At 44.2% G+C, this 16,140-nt stretch overlaps 2 protein-coding genes and 1 long non-coding RNA gene across 7 annotated transcripts in view; 2 read left to right on the top strand and 1 right to left on the bottom strand.

Annotated features, from left to right (window-relative positions):
- The first annotated feature begins 87 nt into the window (after window positions 1-87).
- LOC110833499 (vacuolar protein sorting-associated protein 26C) lies at window positions 88-5,737 on the top strand. 3 transcript variants are annotated; one of them, XM_022071642.2, is made up of 7 exons: window positions 88-372; window positions 1,749-1,892; window positions 2,543-2,773; window positions 3,651-3,809; window positions 4,354-4,450; window positions 4,976-5,101; window positions 5,296-5,737. In XM_022071642.2, exons 1-7 carry the CDS (start codon window positions 313-315, stop codon window positions 5,376-5,378), a joined length of 900 nt encoding a protein of 299 aa, XP_021927334.1. In that variant the 5' UTR covers window positions 88-312; the 3' UTR covers window positions 5,379-5,737. The 3 variants fall into 3 exon arrangements, with proteins under 3 accessions (XP_021927334.1, XP_021927335.1, XP_021927337.1); XM_022071643.2 differs by having other exon boundaries at window positions 89-310; XM_022071645.2 differs by lacking the exon at window positions 88-372 and adding an exon at window positions 1,427-1,551.
- A 152-nt stretch (window positions 5,738-5,889) lies between these two features.
- LOC147871539 (uncharacterized) overlaps window positions 5,890-16,140 on the bottom strand; it is an 85,673-nt gene continuing 75,422 nt past the window's right edge. The window contains exons 2-3 of the long non-coding RNA XR_015538716.1: window positions 11,602-11,815; window positions 5,890-5,989 (exon numbers count right to left, since the gene is read on the bottom strand). This is a non-coding gene — a long non-coding RNA (uncharacterized LOC147871539). The remainder of the gene's footprint in view (window positions 5,990-11,601; window positions 11,816-16,140) is intronic.
- LOC110833500 (homeobox protein otx5) overlaps window positions 6,110-16,140 on the top strand; it is a 56,004-nt gene continuing 45,973 nt past the window's right edge. Inside the window, exon 1 of one of the 3 annotated variants that reach the window (XM_022071646.2) lies at window positions 6,110-6,815. The gene's annotated coding sequence lies outside the window, so the exon portion shown is untranslated. Of the gene's footprint in view, window positions 6,816-9,788; window positions 11,201-13,306; window positions 13,651-16,140 lie in introns of those variants that run through there. The other 2 variants (XM_087360925.1, XM_087360924.1) reach the window with 2 other exon arrangements.

Here is a 16,140-nt window from a genome sequence, read left to right as displayed (position 1 = left end):
AAGTCGCACAAAGCGATGGGAATAATAAATTATATATCCTTAAGTTGGCATTGCAATTGCTGTATCCGTGACAGGAATCACCGATGATAATTTCCTCTAACTCTCACAGATTACATTTGTCAACATTATCAGTGTTCATGATCATAATAATCGTTAGTAGATTTGAAGTTGTGACAAAAGTATCCTGTATATTTTATTTTCAGCCTGAAAGTAGCTTGCAAACTACATAACATAGTACTTCTGAAGCACAGCTATGACAATAAATCTAGATATAAGAGTCAAGAAGGCCAACAAAGTATACCATGAAGGGGTATGTCGAGTTTGAGATCAGTTTCAGGTTATGTTGATGTTCATTTTTGTCCAGCGTTGCATGTGAGTAACAAATGTGATTTGATAATACTACCGATGCTCATAATTAGTAAAGAATTACTGAGAGAATTGTTCTACAATGTTTTATTGTCACTTCTGAAATGAAGGGTAGTAAAGGTGGTATGTAGAACTTCGAACTCGGTCAGGTTAGGAATGTGCATTGAATTATGTCATGAAATCATTTTGAGACATTTGAATTAAGATTTTGCCCCGTCATTTTATTGTTTTGTGTAAAGTATTGTAATGTAGACCATGACTGCTACCTCCCACTGTCAGAGTGTTACATCCTACTAATTCATAATTCTTAATTTAGTGTATTCAACTTACCTACACAATTTGTAAAATATCAAGCATTCTCTTCACATGTAAACATGCAGTCCACCATTATGAGCCAACTTTCGTTTCTGAAGGAAATAAATAGACTTCTGAGGTCATCAGCTTTTGAGTCAGTTGATGCTGGAAAAATACAAGAAGGTTTTGTTTGAGGACAAGACATGTATTACCTCATGACTTAACCATCCTCTGTAGTGGCCCTGGAATTGTCAGTTTCCCTCAATCCGTTCATTTCTGTTGGCTTGGATCAGAGTTTGTTTCTCCTTTCTGTTTCTTGCCTCTGAGTGACCAGTCTTCCTGTGCTCTCCGGCCTGGTCCTTCAGCTTTCCGATACTTAAACCATCAATCACTGAATCTTGCAGTTGAATGATTAACACTCCGCCCCTGGTCAAAATGTGGGTTCAGAGACCACATATCCTGACTGAGGCTTTTTGTGGTTTTCCTCAGTCCTTCCAAGCAAATGCTATGATAATGCCTTTCATTGGGCCATGACCTTTCCAATTTATTCTTTGCTGGACCACTAGATGGGAGATTATTGTACAGTTTTATATTTGTGTGAAATACCTTCTTTTGGTATGCGCTACACTCAGCAGTTGGTCTGTGCAGATCATGCCTGTGTCTAGTATATATTGGAATTAAAAGAACTAAGGTCATCAGTTATGTACATACAAATGGCTAGAATAAATTCACATTCTAGGAAACAAGCTGAACTAATGATGATCTTGCGCTGTAAATGAATTTACAATTTGGGAATCAGTATACAACAGTCCATTGAGGAGGTTCTGTAAAAGTAATGACTGAGTAACTAAAGGTATCAATTTGACCTGGAGGCGTAAGTGTGGCCTTTACGTAAGTAGCTGGAAAACAATTAAAATTTAAAAATATTTGGTGTCAGGCGCATTTAATTCTGTCATGTGTTTTACTTAATAATCAGACTTTGTGTTTGATGATGAAATGGCCCTTGCGTGTCCCCTGTATTCTGGTATTTAAAATACCTTTCCAGTGTTCTTGTTACTAAAATTCTATTATTTTTATATTTGTTTCAGGAGAAAATAACAGGCGTTGTCTTGGTACATTCTGCGTCTGATATAAAACATGATGGAATTTCTTTGACCATGGAAGGCACTGTTAACTTGCAGTTAAGTGCCAAAAATGTCGGAATATTTGAAGCATTTTACAACTCAGTTAAGGTATGTTTTTGGTTTCATATACTGAAGCAATTTAATTAAATGGTGTTGATTTTGATGCTCAGACTTCATTCTTTAGGAACCGTGGATATTATGTGCGTAGAGACGGCGCTCTGACGAACTTTATAATCTGGCACTTTATTTTCTTCTTAATGTTTTCTTTGGCGTAGTGTTACGCGATAAAATTCACATACTTGGAGGAAAAACTGTGTACTTGTGGTAAGTATGGAAATATTTTGTTGTACCATTTTGTTTGTCAAGCCATCGCAGACATTTTTGGTTTAGTTTTGAGATACGAGGTTCTCACGATGGCAAAAATGTCCATCATGGTCATCTGGGTACACACATACATCTTTATTATTAAAGGCATTAGCCACTGTTCCTGGTTCCTTTACTTTTTTATTGTTTGTTTGAAGAGATGGCATCTGTTCTGATAAATGTATTTTTCCTGTCTCCCTTTTCATTATGTTGCGTGTTGTTTTTATTTTATCGTCTGATTTTGCTATGAGTCTGGGTTGTGACACTGCGGTCTCTATTTTTCCCCCCGAAACTTTGGTCACCACATGCAGTGTGACAGCGTCACAACCCATAACATAGTCAACATTTTGGCGCCATTTATTGGAACACTGTGTATCAATCCTTTTATATTTCAGCCAATCCAGCTTGTTTCTTGCGTGTTAGAAGTGGCCTCTCCTGGGAAGATCCCAGCGGGGAAAACGGAGATGCCGTTTGAGTTTCCCTTGACTCCCAGGCCGAATAAGACTTTATACGAAACTTATCACGGAGTTTTTGTCAATATTCAGTATCTCTTGCGATGCGAAATGAAAAGAAGTTTCTTGGCAAAGGATCTGCTCAAAGTATCGGAGTTTATTGTGGAATGTAAGGTAGGGCTGAAGTACAAGTGTAAAATAGAACTGGGTCTTGCTTTAGAACAAGTGATACAATTATGTGGCTGATTATTTTCTTATCTAAGAGCTAAGATTGACAGCTGTTAACTTAATTTTTTTCCTACAGCTGTCCTTCCCCTTATCAAAGCATTTTTTTTTGGGGGGGGGGGGGGGTTGTCCAGTTCCCTTGTCACGCTTCAAATAATCCTCTGGCACTTTCAGTGAAATTTGTTACGGGGAGTTTTACTAAAATTTGTAAATACATTACAATAATATTTGTTATTGATTTTGTTTGTACTTTAATTGTAAGTGCTACGAATAATAAAATCATTACCAAGGTGAGCTTGGAGGTACACGCGCACACGTCTTGGACAGTAATTCAGAGTCAAATTGTATTTTATGGAACATATCGTGCTCTTCGTTGAGCAATGATTTTTTACAAATTATTCATGAGGTTCTGAAACACTAGATACTTCAATTTTCCACAGTTTTGTTTAATATTTGATAACATTATTATTTACCTTATTAATTGAACTCCAGATCAATTGACTTTATATAATCAAGTTTTAGCACAATCTGTTAGTCTCCTTCATATTGAAATCCGACATCATTAAAGTGAATTTAATTGTGTATTCAGTTTCCTGTTCTACATTTTCCTGGAAAATTTGATGGTTACAACATACACCTGAAGATTATTATAAATGTACGTAACGAAGTGGCTTTCAGTAGCGTTAGATGTCCTGTGTCTTTGATTCATAGCTAACCTCAACCTTGTTGTCGCTGTGTCCCACGAGACCAATCTCAAATTTCTTTTACTTTATCGATGCTGATCTGTCCCGTTGAGTGGCATGACTTCTTTTCTGCGTGTTCGCAGCCTTCAGCGTGCGAGAAAGCCGTGCCACATCCGGTGAACTTCTCTGTCACGCCAGAATCTTTGCAGAATGTCAAGGACAAAGGTCGCATCCATCGATTTTTGGTCACGGGTCACTTGGACTCGACGGTGTGTTGCATCACCAGACCGTTCACAGGGGAGGTATGAACGCTTCTGTTTTTTCACTCGGCATTCACTTGTTAAGAGTTTCTCTGACTTTCCCTTTTATCCTGGGAGAGTCTGTCGGACGCCTGATTATTTCATGCTTGCAGGGTTCGCTTTAAAATAGCAAGATCTTGTTATTTACTCTTCAAACAAAAACTAACGCTAATTGTTTAAGTTCTGGTACCCAAGAGAGGAAAAGTGAGTACGGAGCGACCACACTTGATGATCTGTACAGCCCAGAATTTTGAGTGGGGAACTATTTTATTGGACGCAAAAGTGAGTGATAAGATAATTAAATTTGATTTTAGTAAAATTGGTTGTGAGGGTTTGAAACCAATTGAAGTGGCTGGGAACATTATCCGGTGGTGGGATTTGCTGTTTTGGTTAATGAATAGGGGTAGCGTGTAGATGCGCTGCAGGAAGGTAAAATAAGATGTACAGTTAAAATTCAGCTAATTTGGTGTCTGGGTGACACGATGCATAGCCTCTGTGTGAAAACTTGAGTGCCATCTGTTGACTTACACGCCCACTGTTTTTCCAGTTGATTATACAGCACTGCGAGGTCCCCATAAAGTCCGTAGAACTGCAGCTGGTCCGCGTGGAAACTTGCGGCTGCGCCGAGGGCTACGCAAGAGACGGTAAAAGGACTTCTGGTCGATCCTTATTGTCTTTTTGTATGTGACTGGAATGCGCAGAACTTGTTCTGAGCCATTTGCAATGTTTTTAAAATTTGTACGCTAAGTTATCAGTTACGACCTTTGTATAGGATGGGCTTTCAGGCTTAAGGCGTGCCTTTGTGGAGGCATTTGATTGTTTCTGCAAACATAACGGTTGCCTTCGTTATGGTGAACATTATGAGAAATTTGTGGACTCGTTATTAATTAAGATCAGGATGATGTGTTTTACGCTTTTGAATGAGAAAATCTGAGAGTACCGTAATTGCAGAGGTGGCTTTATCTTGCTCGCGTAAGCCTCGTACTTAAAACTGAATTTAGGTGCGTTGTTAATCGTCAGGTGTTATCATTTGGTGTTTAGCAGCAGATAGTGAAGGTACTCTACCAGGTCTGAATTCTTGGTTGACGTCAGCTTTGAATGAATCTTGAGATGTGCACCGTGTGGAATTAGTGAATAGAAAGTAATAAATTGGCTTCTGTCCCTTTCAGCGACAGAGATACAGAACATTCAGATCGGTGAAGGGAACGTGGCCTGTGGTTTGGCAATTCCAATCTACATGATCTTCCCTCGGCTGTTCACGTGTCCAACCCTTTCGACAAGCAATTTTAAAGTTGGTAAGTGGAAATGAAGTGCACGATGTCGTGAGTACAGCGCGTGATAACGAGACTCGTGGAACGAGTGTTTCTTTATGCACGGTCAGGGTAACAAAGGAGTATTTTTGTTTGTAACAAAAGAACTGTTTTTCACTTAACGGGCAATTGTGATCACTTCACTTTCACTGATGCTTGTGTTTTTTTTTCTTCTTCAGAATTTGAAGTCAACATAGTGATCATATTTCAAGATGATCATCTGATCACCGAAAACTTCCCGGTTGTTCTCACTCGATACTGAAGCGAGCGGCTGACGAAGAAGAAGTCTGGGGTCCTTGAGGTGAGACGCGCTCGTCCATGAAGAAACTTCATTCCAAGAATTCTTAAAACAAGAAATGTCGTCGCTCGGCAGAGTCCGGCGTCTGAACAGAACATGGCATCGGTTCCAGTTTCTGCAAACTTCTGAACTCCCGAGTTTCATGTTTGCAAGCTTGCCGTCGTTGATTCGTGCATTTACCAAATGTAATGTTTTCCTTAATCTGTAACTTTTTTAATTTTGTACCATATTCATTCAGTTCTGTGTTATATTGACGATCGTCTTTAAAAGTTGTTCTGTGAACACAAATGGCCGTGCAACAAAAATGAAGCGCTTGAAATTTTCTTAGTCCCGAACTGGAAGCGATGTAAGCGTACAGCTGGCATCATAATTCCAGTCTTTCCTAATCTCCTTGTGTGTGGCTTTTCTCTGCCTTCCTTATTTATGCCCGACGCCCGTTTTGAACAGAGATGTGGTTTGATGTGTGATGCCCGGAATCCCTTGGCCTGAACCGCGGATCTCCTTCGTCTCGGCTTGGACTCGGATCGAGCGTGACAAAGCGCACTCCTCCGTGATGATGGAAGCAGTGAGCTACACTGAAACGTCGGTCAGTATTTATCAGACTACAGTGCAGCATCCCGGAAGACAGCCGTCTTCATGCAAAATTGTCACTGTCTGCATTTAACGTAGGCTGCGTATAATTTTAAGTGAATAGATGATAAAAATAACAAATTTCCAAATCCGTTTAACAACGAGACGTGTGGACATGTTTGCCTATCAATTTCAGTAAGCTTCAATGAATTGCCCTAATGTATAATTTAGTGGATCATTAGTCAGAAAGGTTGGGGACCGCTGATGTAGTCGAAAGAATGAAGTTTTGGATGCTAGAATACTTGGTGCATGATTAGGCAGTAATCGTATTCCAGAACGACTCTCAAGCCCTGACATACTAATCAGAGAAATTTTGGCCTGTAATTGATCTTAGACGTTGACGTTTATAATAGAATTTTTTAGTGTCTGAAGCTGAAACAAGAAAATTTCCCTCCCCAGTCTGAGTGGTATCAAATCTGTTTCTGTTTATGTCCGATTGTGGGAAAGTTGGCGAAATTGTACGACCACCAAGTTTTCGAGATCGACCACGCGCTGGCGTTGCGTGTTCATCGCAGCGTAAGTTATCAGCTGATGAATCCGTGCGGGTGGTAAAGAATGGATTGGATTACTGTGGTTCTTATAAAAGTGACCGAAAACATGTTGTGTTTTGCCTGAGACGGTACTTGATCGTTGGATCGGTGACGGGCAATAAGTCGAAGCCACAGAGACGATGCGTGGGAAGAGGAGGGGAAACTACCCTCGTGTGAAAATTGTGATGTGGGTCTCTGCATCTACTGATTTGAGAATAATCACACCAAACTCAACTTTAAGGTACTGTAAACAATGCACTTTTCTCCAAATATGTTTTAGAGCGATATAAAAATGGTGAACCAAATCAGTCGATACTTATGATTACCGTGGCAGTTATCCATTTCTTGTTAATGTGGATTCTAACCTACTCCGTCCGCAGGATATCTGAATAGATTTAAATGCATCAGCGTTAAATGTTAGGTTCATGACGCGGAAACGATAATGATCATTTGCTAACGGTGCCTTTTATCATTAAGTTGGGTTAGGTTAAGTTTGGTTCGCTCAGTGACTCGCATGCGCAGACGACCATGCGCAATGTTCGGCTGCTTTGGAGTTGAATTTTATTACGTTAGGTTATGTTTGGCGTGATTTGTTGGTTTGGGTTTCGCATCAGATTCTGCAGCATCCTACGGCCGTTTATGGCCAATCTCCATTATTCTGAAATGTCTAAGGAAACACTTTGACAGAATGTTCTTTACTTCTGTAAAGTTTGTTACGTGGGTACATCTGCAAGTGTTAAAGAATTCTTTAGATTGTGACTTCGTTTTATTTCTGCTTTCGCGTTCTTGTGCGTGTGTCAGCTTGTCAGAGAGAACGCATTTCGAAGTCGTTCCGTCTGCTGTGTGTCCTGACGTAAGAATTGCACCAGAGGCAAGATCACCAGTTGTCTGCGGTGACGTCACGGCTTGACGTGCCTTCGAATCAACTCCAAACGCTGCTCAGCTGGCGAGTGAGTCACCTGTCGCTCGATATAGACTGACCCGTGCTCTTGACGGCTGCAAACTTGCGATCGCAGATCTGACAACGGAATTCTCACCTGCCCGAGGTTTCTCCTCATTGGTTCCAGTAGCGCCTACAAATCAATTGTCTCTTACTTCTGAGATTGTGGCCTGCATCGGCTCGAGAGTCGAAGAGGGAACACCTGAATAAAGGTCCTCGCCTTCCGAGTCACGAGCCGCCACTGCCTCAGAGGCTGTCTCCCCCTTCCCGACCAGCGAAAGTTGCGTGAAATGATGGGGCGGGCTTCCGTTTGCCCTGGCCTGTGATTTATGGCGGAAAGTGGTGGCAAATTGCAGGGTGAAGAAGGGGGAATCCAGTTCGCAGTGGTGTCAACCCCCAATCCCACATGAATAACAAACATAACAATCTCATTCTCACCCCGCCCCAACCCTTAAATGTAGCGTGAGCCCGAGGTGATAACAAGGGGGAGAAGACACAGACACGGCCCCCCCGACCCCCGGGGTCAGCGCCCTCCAGACTGCGGTGTATTTCGCTACTGCTGTTTCTTTTGTGGTAAACGTGAGCCTTTTTAATGGAGACGAGTGTCGTTTAAGAAGGAACGCCAGACGCTTGAAATGTTGTCGGTCCGGAAGACACGGACAGACATTAGGACGAAGCCGCTGAGGGTTGGGCGGTTTCCTTGAAATGTTCTCTTTTTTTTTCTTCAAAAAATTGACCAAATTTGAGATGTAATGAAACCGAAACCACGTCAAACAAAATCTGAAGCCGTCCGACGTTTCGTGTGGACAGTCGACGGCTTCCTGAGAACACTTCTGCGGTTAAGATGAAGCGAAACATTGACCCCCCCCCCAAAAAAAAAAAAGACCACGGTTTGAGAACTTTGTCTTAAATAAGTTGATTGGCTAAGATGTTTCTAAATTCTCCAGGTGCTCAGGAACAATATTCATAGATCGTGATTTCTTATTTTTTTTAAAAATGTGGGCGTAATGAAATTGGGATTTTTGGCGCCCAGATTTTGGGCCCAGTCGATGAAGGAGAAATTATTTTCTGGCGAAATCAAATCTTCCGTCTCCCCGCCCACCAAAAAAAGTCTTGCCAGTGAAGTTCCGTGTGAACTCACGCCATTAAACACTTCTTGAAGAGTTGAGCGTCGCCTCGCGCGTCGTGACGTATCTTCGGCTCCTCTAGGGCGACTTTGCCGTCGCAGTGGGTGGGTTAGCTCTCCGTTGTTCACGCACGGCCCCGGCACTCGCGCGTAATCCAGGGCACGTAGAATTAAAGGGGATTTTGTGTGTGTGGGGGGGGGGGGGGGGGGGCGCATAAAAAGAGCAACGTCCGTCCGCTCGTTTAATCGCTCGTGTTTCAGGCTCACTCATCGGCTTCCGTTTGAAAAAAGGGGGCAGAACGAGTTCAGAACGAAATTTCATTTTCGATTTTTAACTTCTCTTCACTTTAATTCATATTTTCCCTCCGACAAATCGCGCAACTTAACTTCACGGATTTTAATGATGTTTACGAAACGTCTTCTTGTATATTGTGAGAAGCAAATTAAAAACATGAAACGTCCATCTGGGTGGTAAGTGGTACACATAATTACCGCTATCTTATGACGTTTAAACGATACTTTTATTTAACTCGATTCTACGAAAATCACGGATTCAAGCAGAACTGACTGAGTGGGAATAACAAGGAGCTAAGTAGCGCCGTCTGCAGGTGGAAAGAAGCTTCAAACATGTGTCGACCTCGGCATGTCCCGGCTTGACCCCTCGAAGCTCGAAGCCCCTAGTCTGCATTGCTAAGTCATGACGTCATTACATCGACGTCTGACGACGTTCTTACAAAAGCCTGTCTGATTTTGCCTTCGATCTGCGTAATTCAATCGAAAAATTGGCCGGAAATCGACTGGGTTGTCAACGAGGCTCTTTAACTGGGGTTAAGGCGGCCGAGACGTGATTCTAGTCGCGTCATTAAAAATGAGTGGACTTCAGAGAGAGAGAGAGGAAAGTTCAGCCTTGACGGGGCGAAACACACCTGTACGCTCTTGTCACACGTCCCGATCTACAGCTGATGATTGCACGCCAGTTTTCAAAACAAGGCCTCCAGTGGCCGTCAACACAGGCGCAGTCTTCGGAGCTTTTGTTGAGCTTTGTGCTTTCTGATGTGACAGCCGTGGAGGACGGTCAATGGGGGTCGCTGAGGGTTGTTCCTACACCACTACAGTGTTCGAGGGAGGAAGCCCCGCTGCCTCCCCCCGTGTGTGTGTCCAAAAGTGTACATATTACAGACATTCTGATGTTAATGCGCCCTTTATAGCAGCCTGCACACCTCTGAAGCGTCCTTTGAGCCCTCTCCTTTCTGATCGTCTGTATACACACATCAACTATTCTTCGCCTGAATTCAATTCGTGGAAACCATCTCGGAGGCTTGACAGGCGAGAATTGCACTAAACTGACATCTCAAAGAAGTCCAAAGGAAATCAAGTATTTGTATACGTCTCCGACCTGAACTACCTTGCAGGGTCCTTTATATAAAAATATCGCATATTTTCTTTGCCGTGTTTGAAACGTCGCTGTAAACCACACGGCCGTCGCTTCAGCAGCGAAGTTTCTCGTGCTCTGCGGTTTGTTTGCTTTTCTCAGCTGACGTCATCCGTCATCTTTTTTCACTTAAAATACGACGTTTCGAAAAGTGGAACCATTAACGAAGTGTCTGACCACGTTCCCCACTACGACGCAAAGACTTCCAGCTTCCGTTTCTGGTTAACCAGTCCGACATTACAAACAACGTCCACGCTACCATAACACCAGCTTAATTCGCCTGCTTCGGCCAATGTTGGCCGTCTTCAGGAGATAAAGCTTAAAAAAAAGACATTTCTACACAGGGTACAGAATTCTAAAATCTGACCACGAGCGTCACAAAACCATTTGGGCAAATCAACGTGAAAATCCGTTCAGCGACTCTCAGGATGTTTCAGGGAAGAGGCAACAGATGGGGTCAGTGGTCAGCGTCACGCTCCGGCCGAGTTTTACCTCCGGTACTACTGGGTGAGCCCCAGAGCCGGTCTGGACGCAGAGGCTAGTAGAAAGTCCTTTACCCCTGTCAGGGGTCGAACCTAGATCGCCCAGTCCGCAGCCAGTCAAGACACGGACGCCGGAAGTCGACCTAGGAGATTGCAAAGCTGAGCGTCGGTTAAATCCGAGATTAGATTTAACGCTCGTCTGTTTTATGAAACCGTTCAGCGCGGAGGCCACGTCCCGCGGTGAGAAACAGAATATCACCCTCCGTAATGATAGGGGCTGGTTCATGAAACTGCCCTTTTGTGTTCTCGTGTGAATGGGGTGTCACGGGGTTGAAAACTGAGACGGGTTATTTCGTCTGGGGAGCGTAAGAAAACCTGTGTGCGGTGTCGATAGACCCGGGGGGCAGCGCGGCGGAGGCACGGCTATCGTCTTGCGTGTTCGTCGTCGGGGGCAGATTCCTACGTCGATCAGCACCGGCGTTGCAGGCCTGTGGCCGGATACCGAACAGGGCCCATCGAAACGTCCGAAATCAACCACGTCCACTAGGAAGATGCGAGTTGGGAAGACGAAGAAGGAGATGGCTGGGAGAGTCGGCGCGAAAGGACTTCGCCCCGAGCTCGGATTTCTGTGGAACACGCCCCTCAGGTAACGAACACATCGACACTGCAGTTGCAAGCTGCTCTGGTTATAGCCCACTTATTTATATTAACTAACTAACTAACTAACTAACTAGATGGCTTACCGAACCCGAAGGTTCATCACCGAATGAACCAAAGCCCTCCTTCAACTCCTATCTCCCATAGAAAGCAGAAAATCTGCTTCTTATGTTATTTTACGATGCTGTTTCAGTTGAATAGACCTGTCTTATACAGAATCCAGTGACACGTAAGGAATCTGAAAGGAGGCGGTTCTGATAGCAGAAGCTGAGAACTCTCGGCTGCTGGTCGAACGTTAACTTAACTTACGTACAGAACTGTAATAATTACTGCCTCACACGAAGGAAAGGTAGCACTCGGTGTAGATGTGGAGATAATATTAAAATGAACCTTAAAAATTGAGTCTGCGTTTGGCTCGAGACATGGACCAGCGACGTTCTAGAAGGACCCAGGCTCACGGATCTGTCTGCACGAGACGAAGTTCGAAGAGCCAATTGACAGCCTCTGCCCAGCTGGTTAGGCTAGCCGCAACTTCTTTCTTCTCGTGTCTGCATCTTAAGAGGCCGAGGGTTTGTGTTTGTGCCAAGCTGTGATGTCGGAAAACCTGAAGCAAAGAGACCATCTGCGAGACCTGGACATAGATGGGAGGACGCTGAAGGTGGTTCAGACTCTTTTGCGTCAAACGACGATCAGTGGAATGAATTGTATGGGCTACTGGAGGCACTGAGGAAATGCACGAAAGAACTCAGGATTGCTGGTGCCTGGGCCGAGATTCGAACCTGCGACCTCTCTGTGACTTTGAGTCAGTCGTTTCTAAAGCGGGCGAACGGAACTTTGAAACACGAAATTAATAATTTCTTTGAGCAGTGTCGTTGAATGGAAACGGGCCCCTCGGGGTACCCCGTTCGTGAACGCGAGCAGTCTGTTTGCTAATGCTGACTGACGTCGTAAAAGCCGTGGGTTAGAGCGGGGGTTAGGCTACCTTTAAAACAGCTGTGGTCTTGGCACAGTTTCGCGTTTAAGCCGCTCAAGTACAGTTACGTAGCCTATTCATAATAAGCACGCAGAACTGAACGCTGGTGTCCTCATTGCTGAAGTTTTAAACTTAAACGCCGATAATATTAAAAAAATTTCACTTCCCTTCTTCTGGCCAGAAATCAAATCGTCTTAAACCTCAGAAAGAGGAACTCGTCTAAATGATATTTAGTGATTCAGTCCGTACCGCGAAGAAAACACTACACTTCACCATTACTAAGATCAAATGGTTGACGCTGTTTAAGGAAATAATCGCGGTTTACAGTGAGAACGATGAATTACTGGGCTTTGAAGTAGCTGGTACTTAAAGCCAAGCTATCAGTGGACTTCGAGGTGGCTTTTCGCAATTCTTAAGAGCTCGGCGACGCTCATATCTTCCAGTTTTGTGTAAAATGGAGGGAGACGTGTAGAACAGACATTTGTTGTTATTTTCTGCGTTTATCCGACGACGGTCTTCCAACTACTGAGGTTCTGTGCGTTAATGGAATCGAGATCGAGCAACTGAGGAAAACAGGATAACTTTCATGTGGATTCGACAAATTCGCAAAGTTCCGCTTAAAAATCTTGTGTTGGGCGATCTCAGTACAGAGGTGAGGGGGGGGGGGATTTTCAAAATTTGAACAGGAGACCGAATTTTCTTAAATTAAGAGTGTTCTCTGGGCTAGAAACCAAATTGTCTCTGCCCCCTGACCGTGTAAGTGACGGGCCACACGAATTCTGATTTTTAGACCAACAAACGCGTACTCAGTTTGAAATTATGAGCTGACGCACTCTTGGGAGCTGATCGACGAGCGTTGGTCGTAACTGAAGGGGTTTCGTTTGAACTTCGCAGTGGAAACAATGGAAACTTTTCCTCTGTCGTAACAGACTCTGTTATTGCGGGGCGGAGGGGAGGGGAGGGCGAACTCGTAATGCATCGTCTGTGACGTCCTGGTCGCCGCAGAGCGCACACGACCTGCCATGGTTACCTAGACCCCGCCCAGCCTACTCGTCATCTGGACCGAGCTTAAAAGCGAACGACCAATGGGAGAGCTACGCCAGCTGCCATCATGATTTTGAATGCGTCCCTGAACATTTCTCCATAGCGAAAGTAAAAACGTTGACGGGTTACGCGCTCCTCAGCGCCCTCTACGCGGCCAGCTTCTGAAACACCGCTCCGGGCCTCGGCACAGCGAAAATCGTGGATATGAAGTGCTTTTAGGTCTGGTAGAGTTAAACGTGCGACAGCGGGGACTTTCTTGTTGGCTGTAATGTAATGTAAGTGGACAGGTGACGAGTGCGTGTTCTGGATCGTCTTACGAAGAAGATATTTCGTTTGAAACTTTCCTTCTTGTGAGAATCGAACCGGAAGCCGTTCAGTTTGTGTGTCGGTTGTTTAGTGGCGGAGCTGCCTTCAACCACAAGGTAAGACAGATGGTTATGAATCCTCTGTGACTAACATTTAAGGAGCCTTCACGTTCGATCGTAAGCGCGGATTAGTGATAGACGTGGTCACGCTGACTGCGAGGACCGGCCGCTAACCGCGAGCTTGCCGCTGGAATCCCGAAAGGGTTCCCGAGCTGCCACGAGAAACGTTTTCTGTTCAGAGAAAATCCGTTAGGTAGCTTTTGTGTGCCGAAACGGTGCTTCTGAAACTGTTTTGATGTGACGCGAGGTTCAAAGCTGCTGTACACGGCGCCTACACAAAAGGTTGTACACCCCTGGGGTTAAGAACACGCGGAACAAAGGGCGAATGGTTTTGTCGTTGTTAGGAACTGCCCGGATTATCTGAATTCATAATTTTGTAGTTTTAAAACCAAAGCAGTCGGCATATTTGGCTGGTGAACGTCACTTGTCATCGAGACCTCCGTTTTGTCCGGACGAGGCGACGTCCCTGTGGAACTGAGGCCATCGACGGCCCGTTTCTTCATCCGGCAGACGAAACGTGAGTGAATACGGACCATCTGTGTAATGGTAGTGACAGGAGAAAACCTATCCTGGCGCCACAAATCCCACGTGGACTGCCCTGGGCACAAACGACGGGCGTCGGCACGAAGACGCCGGCGACTAACCGCCTGAGCTACGCCTCGGCCACAAACTCCTATTTCTGGTATTTTCTATGTGGCCTTTGATCGTGTTATTTTTATCACTTAAACTAATTGATTTTTCTGAGCTGCTGAGCTCGTGGCTTGCAGATCTGTTCCTGTGTTTATTAAATGACGACGCCTCAGCTGCACAGAGCACGAGTCTGCTGGGTGGATGAGTGTGGGTGATGAACTTGGGGCGATATGGAAAGCGAGTTGTTTTTTTAAAGATAGCTGTTCCAACATTTATCCGGAGGGAACGATGAGCACTACAGAAAATCTGAGGGGCAAACCAAGAATCGAACCTCAGGCATTTAACCACGTGACGTCTCTTGCCTTTCCATTTCTTTCCTGAACGTGGACGAGATTTCGATTATCGATTATGTATAACGTCGACCTTCGTCTCCCAGATCAATTTGAGTGTGTCGAAGGGAGTATTTGCGTCAAACGGAGAGGAAGAATCGGGACTTTGGCCTTCATCTGCTGTTAGTGTAGGGGAAAACGGGGCTTATTGCTACGGCGCCATTTTCTGTTTCTGCGAACTGTCGCGCGCCCCCACAGCGTTTGTTGCCCTTCTGACAATTTTCCGAGTTTGACGTCAGCGAGTAAGTTTTCTCTTCTCGCCACCGTTCCACGTACTTCAGCGTCGTTCACACTTGCTATGAAGCATCTCGGTCTGTTATTTTACATTATTTAAAAATTTTGATGATTTATATGCATTGATGAAACACGGCGCGCTATTTGTTAACGCATTTAAAAATATTACTTATGTATTTTGAGTAGAATACTGAGGAAATTACTAATTTTTCTTACATAAATTTAGGAAACGCGCGCATGCTTAGTGTCCGTGTAGTTCATTCAACAGTTGACCACTGTAAGGTACCAACAATCCGCTAGAGCGGCAGTCTGCAACAATTACATCATTTATATTTTTTTAAAAATTTATTACTCGAATTCTGTTGTTACGTAATGATTCCATTCTTGTGCGTACACAAAGAAGATGCGATTAATTAGTTTCAGAATAATCGAAATGTACTGCCGAGAAGATAAGTGAGACATTTGATCCATTGTGCCCCGGCCTCCCCGTGGGCGACGTTTAGAAGTCGAAACGTCCGTCACAGGGCGACGATGACGATCACAGACGTAAATAAATACTCATCTAATAAGACCGAGTCTTCCCACAGGCGTTGAGTCGAGTCTTAAAATGTTTCTGCGGCCTATTAGATTAGGAGTTGGCCTATGACGTAAGCCTTGTATTCGTTCGGTTGTGAGCTGGTAAGACCCCCTGATACAAACAAGAGATTATCGACCACTTAACTCGACGGGGGAGTGAGTAACCACCCTCAAAGCTTCGTTAATTAAACGTGATTTTGTACGAAAGTGCACTTTTGCTAGGACTCATGTAAGTCAGTGGGTGGAGCATATTTTACGACGTGACAGGTTCCACACACCCGTCTGACGAGTGACTGAGTACAACCGCGCATTTGTGACTTGAGAAGTCAGAATGAAGTTGAGTTGACAAATGGACTCGATAACGACAGAGCTGACAGTTTACGTGAACGGCTGCACAACTCTCAGCTTCACAGTAAGCCTTTTGAACCAAGGTGGTTATGAAATGATCATGTATTATCTGTTTTGTCATCTGGTTAAGAATCGGACTAAGTTTTGTTCGTCTTCATAATTTAGTTTTTGTATTTATAAGGACGTGAGTCTGCAGAGCTCTGTAGATCGTCTCTGACAACATTTCGGACCAGACTGATCGTCCCTGCACTCAAAGACGTCGCACAATCTGAGTGTTACGTTGGTTTCTTGTGTTTTGCCCAACCAATTC

The sequence above is a fragment of the Zootermopsis nevadensis genome, unplaced genomic scaffold (assembly GCF_977971745.1).
Source record: "Zootermopsis nevadensis isolate Lab colony 2312 unplaced genomic scaffold, Znev_1.0 Znev_ptg000050l, whole genome shotgun sequence".
In the NCBI taxonomy this organism is placed as follows: Eukaryota; Metazoa; Arthropoda; class Insecta; order Blattodea; family Termopsidae; genus Zootermopsis; species Zootermopsis nevadensis.
Note: the sequence above shows the minus strand (reverse complement) of the source record. Positions and strands in the feature narration are given on the sequence as shown.

Excerpts from the sequence above, each read along its gene's own strand:
- LOC110833499 (XM_022071642.2), top strand. The coding sequence starts at position 313 with ATGTCGAGTTTGAGATCAGTTTCAGGTTATGTTGATGTTCATTTTTGT. Across the intron at positions 1,893-2,542 it reads CATTTTACAACTCAGTTAAG|CCAATCCAGCTTGTTTCTTG; the intron begins GTATGTTTTTGG and ends TTTATATTTCAG. Across the intron at positions 2,774-3,650 it reads AGTTTATTGTGGAATGTAAG|CCTTCAGCGTGCGAGAAAGC; the intron begins GTAGGGCTGAAG and ends GCGTGTTCGCAG.